The 12439-nt window shown below is 41.8% G+C and overlaps 1 protein-coding gene across 2 annotated transcripts in view; it reads left to right on the top strand.

Moving 5' to 3' along the window:
• Positions 1 to 229: 229 nt before the first annotated feature.
• Positions 230 to 12439, top strand: part of FARSB (phenylalanyl-tRNA synthetase subunit beta) — a 52010-nt gene continuing 39800 nt past the window's right edge. For both annotated transcript variants that reach the window (XM_050964056.1, XM_050964057.1), the window contains exons 1-8: positions 230 to 323; positions 1727 to 1782; positions 2721 to 2875; positions 3892 to 3964; positions 4501 to 4616; positions 5148 to 5298; positions 6840 to 6948; positions 10357 to 10427. In XM_050964056.1, the coding sequence (XP_050820013.1) occupies positions 233 to 323; positions 1727 to 1782; positions 2721 to 2875; positions 3892 to 3964; positions 4501 to 4616; positions 5148 to 5298; positions 6840 to 6948; positions 10357 to 10427 (822 nt within the window). In that variant the 5' untranslated portion in view covers positions 230 to 232. The remainder of the gene's footprint in view (positions 324 to 1726; positions 1783 to 2720; positions 2876 to 3891; positions 3965 to 4500; positions 4617 to 5147; positions 5299 to 6839; positions 6949 to 10356; positions 10428 to 12439) is intronic.

The raw sequence follows: 12439 nt of genomic DNA, 5'->3' as shown, positions 1-12439 counted from the left end.
GCCTGATCACATCAGTCACATCCTTCCTTTCGTTTCGCTCGCACGCCGCGAGTCCCGCATGGGGAGAGCGTGTGCGAACCGGACACAGGGACAGCGTGAGATAGAGAGGGAAGCAGCGCTGATACAGAAGCAGAAGGGGATTCGGAAGATCAGGCGATAGTTTAGGACAGCCCCAAAGCCTGGTTAGTTTGGCGGAGTCGGGGTCCTTCCAGCGAGCGTGTGCGGAAGGCGCATGCGCAGTGTGACTGTAGCTCAGGGTTCTGACATGCCGACGGTCAGTGTGAAGCGGGAGCTGCTCTTCCAGGCGCTGGGCAGGCGCTACAGTGAGTGCGGGCGGGGGGCCGCGGTGCTGGAGCGGGGGCTGGGCAGGAGCGGGTGGGGCCTGGCGGGCTCTCCGTTGTTCCGGCCTGTCACCAGCTTTCAGGTCACTGTCACCTGCGGACTTAGTTGCCCTCCCGCCTGTTCCTGGGGGCTGCTTCCCACCGAGTACCAGCTCCGGTGCCGGTCTCTGCCCCTGCTCGGTGCTTTTCCAATTGGCAGCAAGATGCTGCCGATCCGATCTGAGTGTCCTGACTCTAATATCAGAGGGGTAGCCGTGTTAGTCTGGATCTGTAAAAGCAGCAGAGAGTCCTGTGGCACCTTCTAGACTAACAGACGTTTTGGAGCATGAGCTTTCGTGGGTGAATACCCACTTCGTCAGATGCATCTTTGCTGCTTTTACTGACTCTAATAGCGGCCAACAGTGAAACTGACAAGACGCTGGGTCGATTTCATTGGGGGAGTCTAAGGAGCAGTATGTGCCGCGTGGAGTTGGCTGTAGGCAGGGTTAGACGTCACTGCAATAACTTACACTTAATTTCCATGTGGAAGTGTGTTTGCACAGCCATAAGGGCTAAAAACGCTTTTAATCAAAGCTTGGGCTCTTCAGAAGTTCATAGAATTTGCCTGGGAAAGCCTCTTGCATGCCGTGGCTTGGTGGATTTTTCGGGTTCTGTGTGCACATACATGCTATTTGAGTCCCACTTACTGATAAAATACAGGTATACGCTTAGAAATGACAAACTAATTTTAAAACAGCATATTGAGGAAAGCATTTTTTAAATTGCTTGACTTCTGAACCCTGAAGTCTGGATTCTTTTTTTTTTTTTTGTAATAGTTGATGGATTCAGAAATACATTTTTTAAAAATTAGGGAAGATAGGTAGACCTGGCAGATAAAACAGCTTAGCCAAATTGCCTTTTTCTGCAGCCCTTCCTTTCCCCCAATTTCTCTGGTAGACTAGACCTCTCCATAAGTCAGAAGGTGAGTTATGCATCCTAATTTATACCCAGCTGACTGAATGAAAAGGTAATTGTTGATGCTACTGCACTGCTTCTCATGGGCTTGTCTGTTCTTTTGCTGATGTGATGTGTTCCTGTTCTGTTATACTGTGTGGAGCCTGAAAAAAAGCTAATGGTACAACCAATTGTATTCAAAACCAACTCTGATATATGGTGTTCTAAATCTTTTGCTATGAATTTCACAAATCCGTAAATACAATACGAATAGCAGAAAGTGTTAGTAAAACAAAAGTAAAGACAAAATTCTCTATCCTCCCCCCCCCGTCCCCCTGCAAATAGCATTTAGTATTCTATTCATGGCTTTTTCCTGAGTTGTCTTCAGAAGTCTGAGGTCTGTTTATTGGAAACCAGAATTAACCAGAGTGTTTGTTTTTCTTTCTTCCTAGCTGATGAAGAATTTGATGAACTTTGCTTTGAGTTTGGTCTGGAACTTGATGAAATTGTAAGTAATATGTTGTCATTTATCACATTTACATTTGTCTTTAGCCCTTTGGCTGTGGGGGATTGATTGCAGTTCTGTTCGATAGAGGGGACCCAGTCTGCTGTGTCTTCGGCAGTTTACCTGCCCTCCACCAGTAAAAGAGCCTTCTCTCTGAACATCATAAGTAGTGTATATGACCCACAGACACTACTATTCTGCTGCAGTGGCCAAGAACTTCTAGCGTTGGTATCCCAGTTACAGGTTCTGTGTTGCAAATACTTTACAAACTCTGCTTTGGCTTTATATTTTTTATGCAAGCTTGTACAACTTCCACAAAAACTTAGTATTTTGGGCATTTTATGTAGTGACTGAAAAGTAGTGGTTGAGGTCTTGATCCTGCATCAGAATTTTCTAGTACTAGCACCTACATCTTTGCAGAGTCAAACTGAATCTGATATTGTCTTTGTGTTTTTTTTGATTTCTGGTTTAGTCTGAAGTGATTGAATACATAAAATGATCTGATTTGAAGATTAACAAAGGCTCTTTTTTTGTATGCTCTATTTCAGAATAGACTTCAGACATTACTGATGGGATACTGATTTACAGCAAAATGGAAGAAATAATTAGGCCCAGTACAGAACTGGGATCTATTAGCCTAGCCACTTGTGCCTGGGCTAGTCTTTGTTTCCAATAATTCAGTTCCAATAATAAACAAATATTCCTTTGGGTTATTGTATTAAGACTTCTGAATCTGAGAGGTAGTACAATTAGGTGCTTCAATTAGTACAGTTTCTGATGCTTTAAGCACTCATTTCACATGTAAACCAACATTATGCCCTTCAAACCACATTTGTTAATGAATACTATTTAGTTTTTACATTTAAAATTATGCTATTTTCTAAGCTTTTTCAATGCTCATTTATTCCATTATTTGTGACTCAGTTTTCGTTTAATTGTAGACATCTGAGAAGGACATAATAAGCAAAGAACAAGGTGATGGAAAGGCAGAGGGTGCATCAGATATCATTCTCTATAAAATTGATGTTCCTGCTAACCGATATGATCTTCTTTGTCTGGAAGGATTGGTCCGAGGGCTTCAGGTCTTTAAAGAAAGGTACTCTAGCACTGTGAGGTTTTTGTATTTCAGTATTTGATTAGGCTAAACTCGTACATTGCTTATTAACATTAAGCAGTTGATTAATAAAAATGCTATTTGCTTGGCTTGTGAAGGATCTCTGATCTATAACTTCACTGTAATTGCCAAAATGTTTGCTACGCTCCAGCAAATCTTGTCCAGAGAGGCTCACGGCAGTACTCTTTCACAGAGTAGAAGGCAACTGTGTGTGATATGCATAGTTTGAGAATGACGATGACGATTCCTTCTCCTAATTGAGGTCTTTAAGGTTGTTGTTATTTAGTTGTTTGTTTGTTTATTGTTGTTGAAATAATATGTAACGTTATCAACATTTTCCCTTTTCTCAATTCTCGATTTCTCTGAAATTTTCTGTGCAAGTAATTACCATTAACATTAATGATTGATCTGGTTAGACAACCTGGGATTGATCCTGCAAGGTGCTAAGTGCCCTCATATCTGCTTGAAGATAGTGGAAGTTGAGGGTGCTCAGGATCGAATCCCGTATGACAGAACCAGTTTTCTACAGGTGTGTTCTTGTTTTCTTTAAGTCTAAGTTTTTTGAGGACTCTTTGACTGCAGTGAAGTTGTCTTTTTGAGCATATATATTTCATAGTACACTATACTTAAGTAGGAAACTTTACATACACCGCTACGTTGATATAACGCCACCTGATATAACACGAATTTGGATATAACACAGTAAAGTAGTGCTCTGGGGGGGCGGGGCTGTGTACTCCGGTGGATCAAAGCAAGTTCAATATAATACGGTTTCACCTATAGCGCGGTAAGATTTTTTGGCTCCCGAGGACAGCGTTATATTGAGATAGAGGTGTATATGTTAACAGTTTTTACAGAATTTTAAATGCTAATAAAAATTGATAACATTTTCACCATAAAGCGCATTGACACTTTTCTAATGTTTCCTCCTTGTGCTCCTTTTGGAAGAATGTTTCATCCTCAATTGTAAACCTTTTTTATTTCCATTTTTGTTTTAGGATAAAGGCCCCTAGATACAAAAGGATTATGCCGGCGAATGGTGGTGTTCAAAGGCTGATTATTACTGAAGAGGTGAAATTTGCCGAACCTTTGTCCGTATCTTGAAAGCTTCATCACCATCAAACATACTCTGTAATAACTGAGTTTGTTTTAAATTTAAGACAGGCTAAGGCTACAATTTATTTCCTATGCAGTAGAAGTTTAAATGTTTTCTCCATCCAGTGATGTACGTTGTAAATAGTGGTCTACATTGTAGCTGATATGGGAATACTGTACAAATTACTTCGTAAAGGATAACAGACTTCGTAAAGGATAACCATGTTATTTCAGGAAAATTCATAGCGGTGCATCTCTGATGGTCTTCTGAAACCATATTCTCTGTAGAGAAAATCCTCTTTCCTTTACCAAACTAAAAGTAAACTATTTCCTTTGGGGATATCGGTACTCTTTGTGCATTTTCCATTGTACTATACTTTTTTGTAAGCAAGTGGTTATCGCTTCAAGAAGTCCAAGACTCACATTGTTTTCAATGTGAGAATTTAATTTTATAAATTCTGCATATATGAAATTTTTATCATTTGTAACTGTACCACTCTTATAAATTGTAGACTGCCCAAGTTCGTCCTCATGCGGTAGCTGCAGTCCTTCGTAACATAACTTTTTCCAAGGATCGCTATGATAGTTTCATTGACCTACAAGAAAAACTACATCAGAATATCTGCAGGTTAGTTTTTAAATCCAGTGAGAATAAAGCAAACGGAACATCGCCATTTAGGTTGGCTTAATGTTTTTTATTGTGAAATATTTAATTTTATTCTCGATGTGGACTGCTGTTCACTTTTCCAAAGAGATGTTATGTTTACGCTCATGCTTAGACAAATATTTTTCAGCAGTGCTCTTTGACATTCTTCATTTGTCTTGCTTGATACTGGCAATTCTCAGTGCATTTTGCCATAAGGGGATAACGTCTGCTAGATAAGTAGTAGAAGAAGCCTCTTGGGTAAACTCTCTGCCACAGTCCCATTAGATTTACATTTGACTGTTGTGTGTGTTGTTACAAAGTCAATGTACCATGCATACTGCAGTCAGAATGCTACTACCTCTACGTGCTTCCACACTTGTAAAAATCGCTATTCTGCTTCAACAATTAGCTATATGCATGTTTGAGACAGTATTGCCTCAGAGGATGTTATCTAAAATGAACTCCAAATACCTATAGAAAAGTCATTGTTGTTTTTCCTTGTTTCCTGTGTAGGAAAAGAGCATTAGTAGCGATTGGCACCCATGACCTGGACACAATCTCTGGTCCATTTACTTATACAGCTAGACCTCCTTCAGAAATTAGATTCAAGCCCCTGAATCAGTCCAAGGAGTATACGGCTTCTGAAATTATGGATCTATATAGGGTAGGTGTCCTTTCCAAACTCTTCACATGCAGTGCTGAAATCTCAATTTCTAGAGGGATTGCAAGATTTGGGATTGACACCTCTGCAGATATTGCCAATAGCAGTGGTAATTTTATATTGTAGCCACCTCTTCACTAGGAACTGGAACTAAACCACATTGTTTTGAATTGAGCAACTCACATTTCTCTCACATTTAGTTGACATTACTCACCTAATTTCTGCAACTAGCTCTTGGGGTGAAATCCGGCCCCATTGAAGTCAATGAGAGTTTTGCAATTGAGTCTAATGAAGCGAGCATTTGGTTGTATTTGATATTCAGAATTGTGCTATGCTATTCAGTTTTTATTACCCATGTAAATTGCATGGTATTGGGGTTTTTTTTGGATAAACATAATTCTTGGAATCAGGCTTCTGATGCAAATAGTAACATTTATCAACACAAAGATTGCTTTCCGTGAACATCTTCCCTTAATGCTCATGTTTCTGGAATGTTCCATGAATATTCTAGGAATGAGCTTACTGACAGGAAACTGAACACATGAGGGGTGAACGCACAGCTGAAGCAAATGCATTTTTTTTTAATTTGATCATGTATTTGTGGAAGATGTTTGAAATATTCACCCAGCTGTAGCAGGAGAGGGTGGCTGTTTAAAGTGCTCAAGCTTAACAAGATGCCATTCTTGGCTCCTGTCCACAATTAAAAGATCTCCATGTGTGGGTCGATGATTAGTGGGAAGAAGTCATATCAAGCCTGTTTTTTAAATAGTAACGTTTCTAATATGGAAGTGTTCAAAGTGTTGTCATTTCTATAAAGCACCATGGGGCACACAAGCTTTTCATAGCAAATAAAGAGAGCCCCAATATGCTCTATCTAAACTGATGTGACAGGACACTGAAGGAGAGAACAAGCAAGGAGGACTAGAGTGGCTAGAAGGAATACACAGAAGAAAACTGCATTGTCTAGTAGAATGTTGCATGTTCTGGCAACAGATGTTTATATTCAAAATAAAACACCTCCTCTCCCTGACCCTCCCCACCCCATCATGGCTCTTTTAACACAAAATCATTTGGATCAGATGCTGGAGAGCATTTCAGTGTAAATCCATCAGTACTAAGAGACTAGAATATTTTCTTTTCTTTATTCTGCAGCTAACTTTTGCCACCTTTAAGACCAATTGGTGTAAAGCTGGGACACAGTTACTTTAGCATGCTTAGTGCTCTGTGCTTAGGACAAGAAATGGAAGTTCCTTTACGATGAACAATCACAGTGTTTGGCTTGAGTAAGATAGCGTATCTGTGATTCTCCTACTCATAGATTAAGAAGTAATATTTTGACATTAGTGTTAAAATGAGAAAATAGAAAATTTGTTTCTTGGCTTCCTTGCTTTTTTAAACAACTTTCTGTAGTGAAGTAATATCTGTGAGCCTAATCCTTTACTCAGGCAAAATTCCTGTTAATGCCACAGTTGAGGGATTATGTCATATGGTGATGGTTCATGATTAAGATAATGTGAAATTCAACTTGTGCTTTATTTCTCCAGACTGACAGCCAACTTAAGCATTATCTACACATAATTGAAAACAACCCACTTTATCCAGTTATCTACGATAGCAACGGTGTCGTTCTTTCAATGCCACCAATCATCAATGGTAGGATTACATATTATTATTTTGTCACTATTATTTTTCTGATGATGTAGCCAACAAACTTTTGAGTATACATGGATTGTTTCATTTTTCTTAAAATGGTGTCACGATTTTTTTCATTTATTCTTCACTATAAATGCCATGTGTGTTTCTGGTACCCTTGCCACTGGAAATTAAATGACGGACTTCTTTGGCGGGACTTTCATGAGCAGCTATGAGATAGGCATAACAGATACAGGCTTATTACTCATTGGTCATTTGGCTGAAGAGTTTGGTTCAAGGTGAATCTATAACTGGTAGAATTTGTATCTCTCATTGTGTTGTAGGTAATAGGGGATGCTGATCCATTTGCCTGGGCGTGAATCCAGTGTAATTGTCAGCACCATGAATCAATTACTGTGAGAGCATTTGGTATACAAAAAATGAATTCAGAAGGCTTTGAATAAATAAATATTGGGGCTGGAATTTTTGTTGGCATGGTTTCTAACAGAGTTTCATCTGAATATGAGAGGAACTCATGGATGATTTGGGGAAGGCATTTCTGGTGACTGGTGAAGTAAATCAATGATACTGGCAAGAATATTTCCTTAGACAAAAACAGATACGTAGTTTCATTGTGCCCATAATAAGATTTTAGCCCAAGAGTCAATAACTCTTATGTAATCAGGGTCCGTCTCTCTCTTCATTGACTGATCTGTTGGCCAATGACATTCTCACTTTGGATGTGTTTCTCTAGTCATCCCTACAAATCTTAAACAGCTGATCTGAATCTTAAAAGTCTGTGTACTTTTATCTATCTCTGATGTTTAACAGCTGTTCCAAATTTGAATGTGATTTGAGCCACAGTCTCTGATCCTTTTGGAAATGTTCTTGATTAGGCTTATTGCAGCTTCAGTTTATTCTAGCTCTAAACATTCCAGCTGCTTGCGTTTTAATAATTCAAAAGGCTGATTTAAATTTCACATATCTTGGTGTGTTTTAAGGGATGAGGTTTCAAGGCTAAAGTTGATGCATCTTATAGTTCTTGAAATGTAAACATGTGAATGCTAATTTTAGATTATTGTGGAAACATTAACTAGAGCTGGGCAGGAATTTTCCAACTAAACATTTTTTCGTTGGAAAATGTTGAAACAGAACTTTTTTGCAAGTACATTCCAGTTTCAACAAAACTTCTGTAAGGAGAAGTTTCTCAGACCAAGGATGAATGGGTGGGACTGAAGCTAAGAGGCAGAGAAAGCAGAATAGCCAGTAGGGTGGTGGTTAGGGTACTCACCTGGGATTTGAGAGAGGCAGGTTCAAATTTCTGCTCTATTACCCCAGGTGAGTGTCCTAGCAACTAGCTGTTGTAGGGGGGAATTCTCTCTGGTTTATCACAAAAAAATTCAAAAGGTTTCAGTTTGTCCTTATATGAAATGGGAACATTTTTTAAATCTCAGAACTTCTTGTGGGATGGGAAAACTGTTTCCCATCCAGGTCTGATTGCAACGTGATGTTATATTTGCCTTGAACTGATCCTAGAACAATTGAGTGTATTCAGCGTGCAGAGGGCATGACGGAGGCAATTTGGTAAAGGGATCACAAGATACACTGGTGTGTAACTCCTCAATCCTCCTTAGTTCTTAACATGACCTCATTGTGAGGAATGGGGCCACATACATGATATACAACTAAGCATGGGACATCAGTTTTTCTGGAGCTTTGGTACTGTTCCTGTTGTAGTCACAAATAAAATTCATAGCCTTTCTGGGGAGAAATTGTGTGCTTTGGCCATGGCGCGCTCTGCATTGTGGAAGCTTCAGATCCTTTATATCAATCTGAGAGAGCTCCAACATTTTACTTGCTCTTTTTTAGCTTTTGTGCTGCAAGTTGGAATCCTTCGAACAGTGAACTGGTCAAAAAACAACCCCCTTCCTCCCCTTAAAACTCCAGGAACCAATTCTTTCTTCTTGAAGCCTGTCTTGTCAGTGTTGTTCTGCTATCCATGTTATACAGGTCTTATTACCATGGGATCTGAGCACTCACAACATTTTTACATATGTTCTCCTCTTACCACCCTATGAGATAGTTTAGTGTTTTTCTCCCCTCCCGGGATCCCCCAAAGGGGAACTTAGACACGGACTTGATCAAGGTCACACAGGAAGTTTATAACAGAACAAAGAATTGAACCCAGGTCTTCCAAGTCCCAGGCTAGTGTTCTAACCAGTGGGCTGTCCTTTCTCTCCATCCATTAGGCAGTTTTGGGGGAGGGGCAAAGGTGGGTAAGGTTACTGAATTTTCACAAGTAAGAAGTGTCTGACTACTAGACTGATAAGTAAATATTGACCAATGTCTTTGGTTTAGATATGGGCTGTTTGTTTTCTCTCTCTTATTTTAAAGCAGGGAAGACCCTGTGTATCCCAATGTGCTTCCCATTAGGCTTTACCTAGGGCATGTCAAGAAAAAGCCTTCAGTTCTTCAGAGTAGTGACTTAGACCTTGCCTACCTTGTGGCGGTGTGTTGGGTACGTGAAGCTACAAACCCCAGTGAAAGACAAGCTGCGTAGCTAGACGTGGCAGTGAAAGGCTCCAGCAGGGTGGGGGCAATGAGGAAAGGCTGTGGCAGCAAGGCACTGATGGAGCCTTCTACCTCTGCCTCCTCACTGCTAGATTCTTTCTCTGCTGCCGAAGTCTTTCACTGCAGCAAGGAGAGACTCCAGCAGGGGGACTGTACACTGCTAAAAATAGCCATGTACATGTGGGAAGCACAGCTTGGTGTGTAAACAGCCATGAAGGGTCTATACGCTAGGGTTCAAGCTTGTCTCTGCTTGGCTCATCCAAGCAATGCCTTACTGTCTACACTGCTCTTTATACCCATGTTAGCTGGGTGTGCAATTTCTGTACTCTACACATCTCCACAAGTGTAGACCTACCCTTAAGCTGTTTGTCAATCTGAGTGGTGTTTAAAAACGTTCAGTCTCAGATTCAGGGGTGCTTTCCTAACCCGCAGCCTAATAAGCCACAATCATGATGTTGGTTCGTGCTAGAGCAAGGAGAGCAAATCACATCCTCAGAGTACAGGTGGGCATTGTTTTGCTATTTTGCCTTCTCTGACTGGAGGCTGATATTGCCTTCATAGCTTCCACAGCCCCGTGCAACCTCCCAGAAATGGGTATCGCAAGTTCACTTTGAACCCCAGTTTTCCACACAAGACTGTGTATCTCTGCTATTATGCCTTCACGCTTGCCTCTTGATGTATGAGAGGAGACTCGAATCTTCTATTTAAGAGCTGTTGGTGCAGCAGGAAAAGTGACTTTCTGGCCAGTGGAAGACAACAGCAGTGTCACTAAATTATGAATAAGGTGAATCAATATGTGTTGTTCTAAGAACTATGCTAACATCTTTTAATATGTGTGTTTGTATCTTTTTATTGTAGGAAACCATACAAAAATAAGCCTAAATACCAGAAATGTGTTTGTTGAATGCACAGCCACTGATATTACAAAGGTAAATGAAGCTTTACTGTCTTTGATATGCTGTCATATATGGTGTACATATAGCTGTTTTATTCTGGGGTAACAGGACCATCATACAAATATATATAGTAGATGGGAATATATTATACATTTTGGAGCAGGAAAAATTGAGGGGCCATTTGAGGAGTGTATTAACCAGCTTTTCCTCATGCTTCATTTTTATGACTGCTCTGGGAATAACTTACATTTTAAAAAATGTTTCTAGTTCCATTTGTTTAGGGCTAGGCATATTTGTTCCTGCATGGATACTGAGGCCATGTCTACATCTAAAATTTTGCAGCGCTGGTTGTTACAGCTGTATTAGTACAGCTGTATAGGGCCAGCGCTGCAGAGTGGCCACACTTACAGCAACCAGCGCTGCAAGTGGTGTTAGATGTGGCCACACTGCAGCGCTGTTGGGCGGCTTCAAGGGGTTTTGGGGAAGGCGAGAGCAAACCGGGGAAGGAGACCAGCTTCGCCGCGGTTTGCTCTCGCGTTCCGCGAACCACCCTGCAAACCGCAGGGAAGGAGACCTCCTTGCTCGGGGGTTCGGCGAACGCGAGAGCAAACCGGGGAAGGAGACCAGCTTCGCCGCGGTTTGCTCTCGCGTTCCCCGAACAAGCAGGTCTCCTTCCCTGCGGTTTGCAGGGTGGTTCGCGGAACGCGAGAGCAAACCGCGGCGAAGCTGGTCTCCTTCCCCGGTTTGCTCTCGCGTTCGCCGAACCCCCGAGCAAGCAGGTCTCCTTCCCTGCGGTTTGCAGGGTGGTTCGCGGAACGCGAGAGCAAACCGCGGCGAAGCTGGTCTCCTTCCCCGGTTTGCTCTCGCCTTCCCGGAACCACCCAGCAAACCTCAGGGAAGGAGACCTGCTTGCTCGGGGTTCGGGGAACGCGAGAGCAAGCCGGGGAAGGAGACCAGCTTCGCCGCGGTTTGCTCTCGCGTTCCGCGAACCACCCTGCAAACCGCAGGGAAGGAGACCTGCTTGTTCGGGGAACGCGAGAGCAAACCGCGGCGAAGCTGGTCTCCTTCCCCGGTTTGCTCTCGCCTTCCCGGAACCACCCAGCAAACCTCAGGGAAGGAGACCTGCTTGCTCGGGGTTCGGGGAACGCGAGAGCAAGCCGGGGAAGGAGACCAGCTTGATTACCAGAGGCTTCCTCAGGTATGCTGGGATACCTGCTTATTCCACGGAGGTCAAGAAAAGCGCTGGTAAGTGTCTATACTTGATTACCAGCGCTGGATCACCAGCGCTGGATCCTCTACACCCGAGACAAAACGGGAGTACGGCCAGCGCTGCAAACAGGGAGTTGCAGCGCTGGTGGTGCCCTGCAGATGTGTACACCTCCTAAGTTGCAGCGCTGTAACTCCCTCACCAGCGCTGCAACTTTCTGATGTAGACAAGCCCTGAGTGTTCAATTTGAGAGTAATTCAGATTCAGTACTCCTTTCTTGTTGATAGTTGTTCTGTGCTTGAACAGCTCTGAAAAGTGAAAAATACCTTGAGATTATTATATGTTAGCAGAGTTCTCTTTACAAAGAATCATTTCCCCCTTGACCTCTTAGCAATAAAACTTCTTGGGGATGCCTTTCTTCTTGATAATTCTATTCTAATTTGTTTAAAGAAAGAGAGAGTCATATGAAATTAAAGATCAAGTTTCCAAGCATGAGTACGCTTCTCTGTAGGGGTACAATTCTCATTGTGTCAACCCAAAGGCAGCCTTTCCCCACCAATTTAGGTAATTGCAAGTCCAAGCAACTTTTGTGGATGCACATTCTCTCCTTTGAGAATTTTGGCAGAGTCTAACTTATGTTGTAAAAGCAAGAACACTTTTAAAATTAATCCATATACTGCACGGGTTAAAATAGATTTTGTGTGTTTTGGGAGGGCATTCTCAGGGCTGATAAATGTAATTAACACATTGAGAGATGCCTCATTCTTTTGGAAGATAGAATTAGGGAAGCTAATGAATCATCAGGTTGAAAACAGTGTGTTTTATGCTAAATAAGATG

Source organism: Gopherus flavomarginatus, chromosome 8, assembly GCF_025201925.1.
Source record: "Gopherus flavomarginatus isolate rGopFla2 chromosome 8, rGopFla2.mat.asm, whole genome shotgun sequence".
Lineage (NCBI taxonomy): Eukaryota > Metazoa > Chordata > Testudines > Testudinidae > Gopherus > Gopherus flavomarginatus.
The sequence above is the reverse complement of the archived record's forward strand: the minus strand, read 5'-3'. Positions and strand labels throughout refer to the sequence as shown.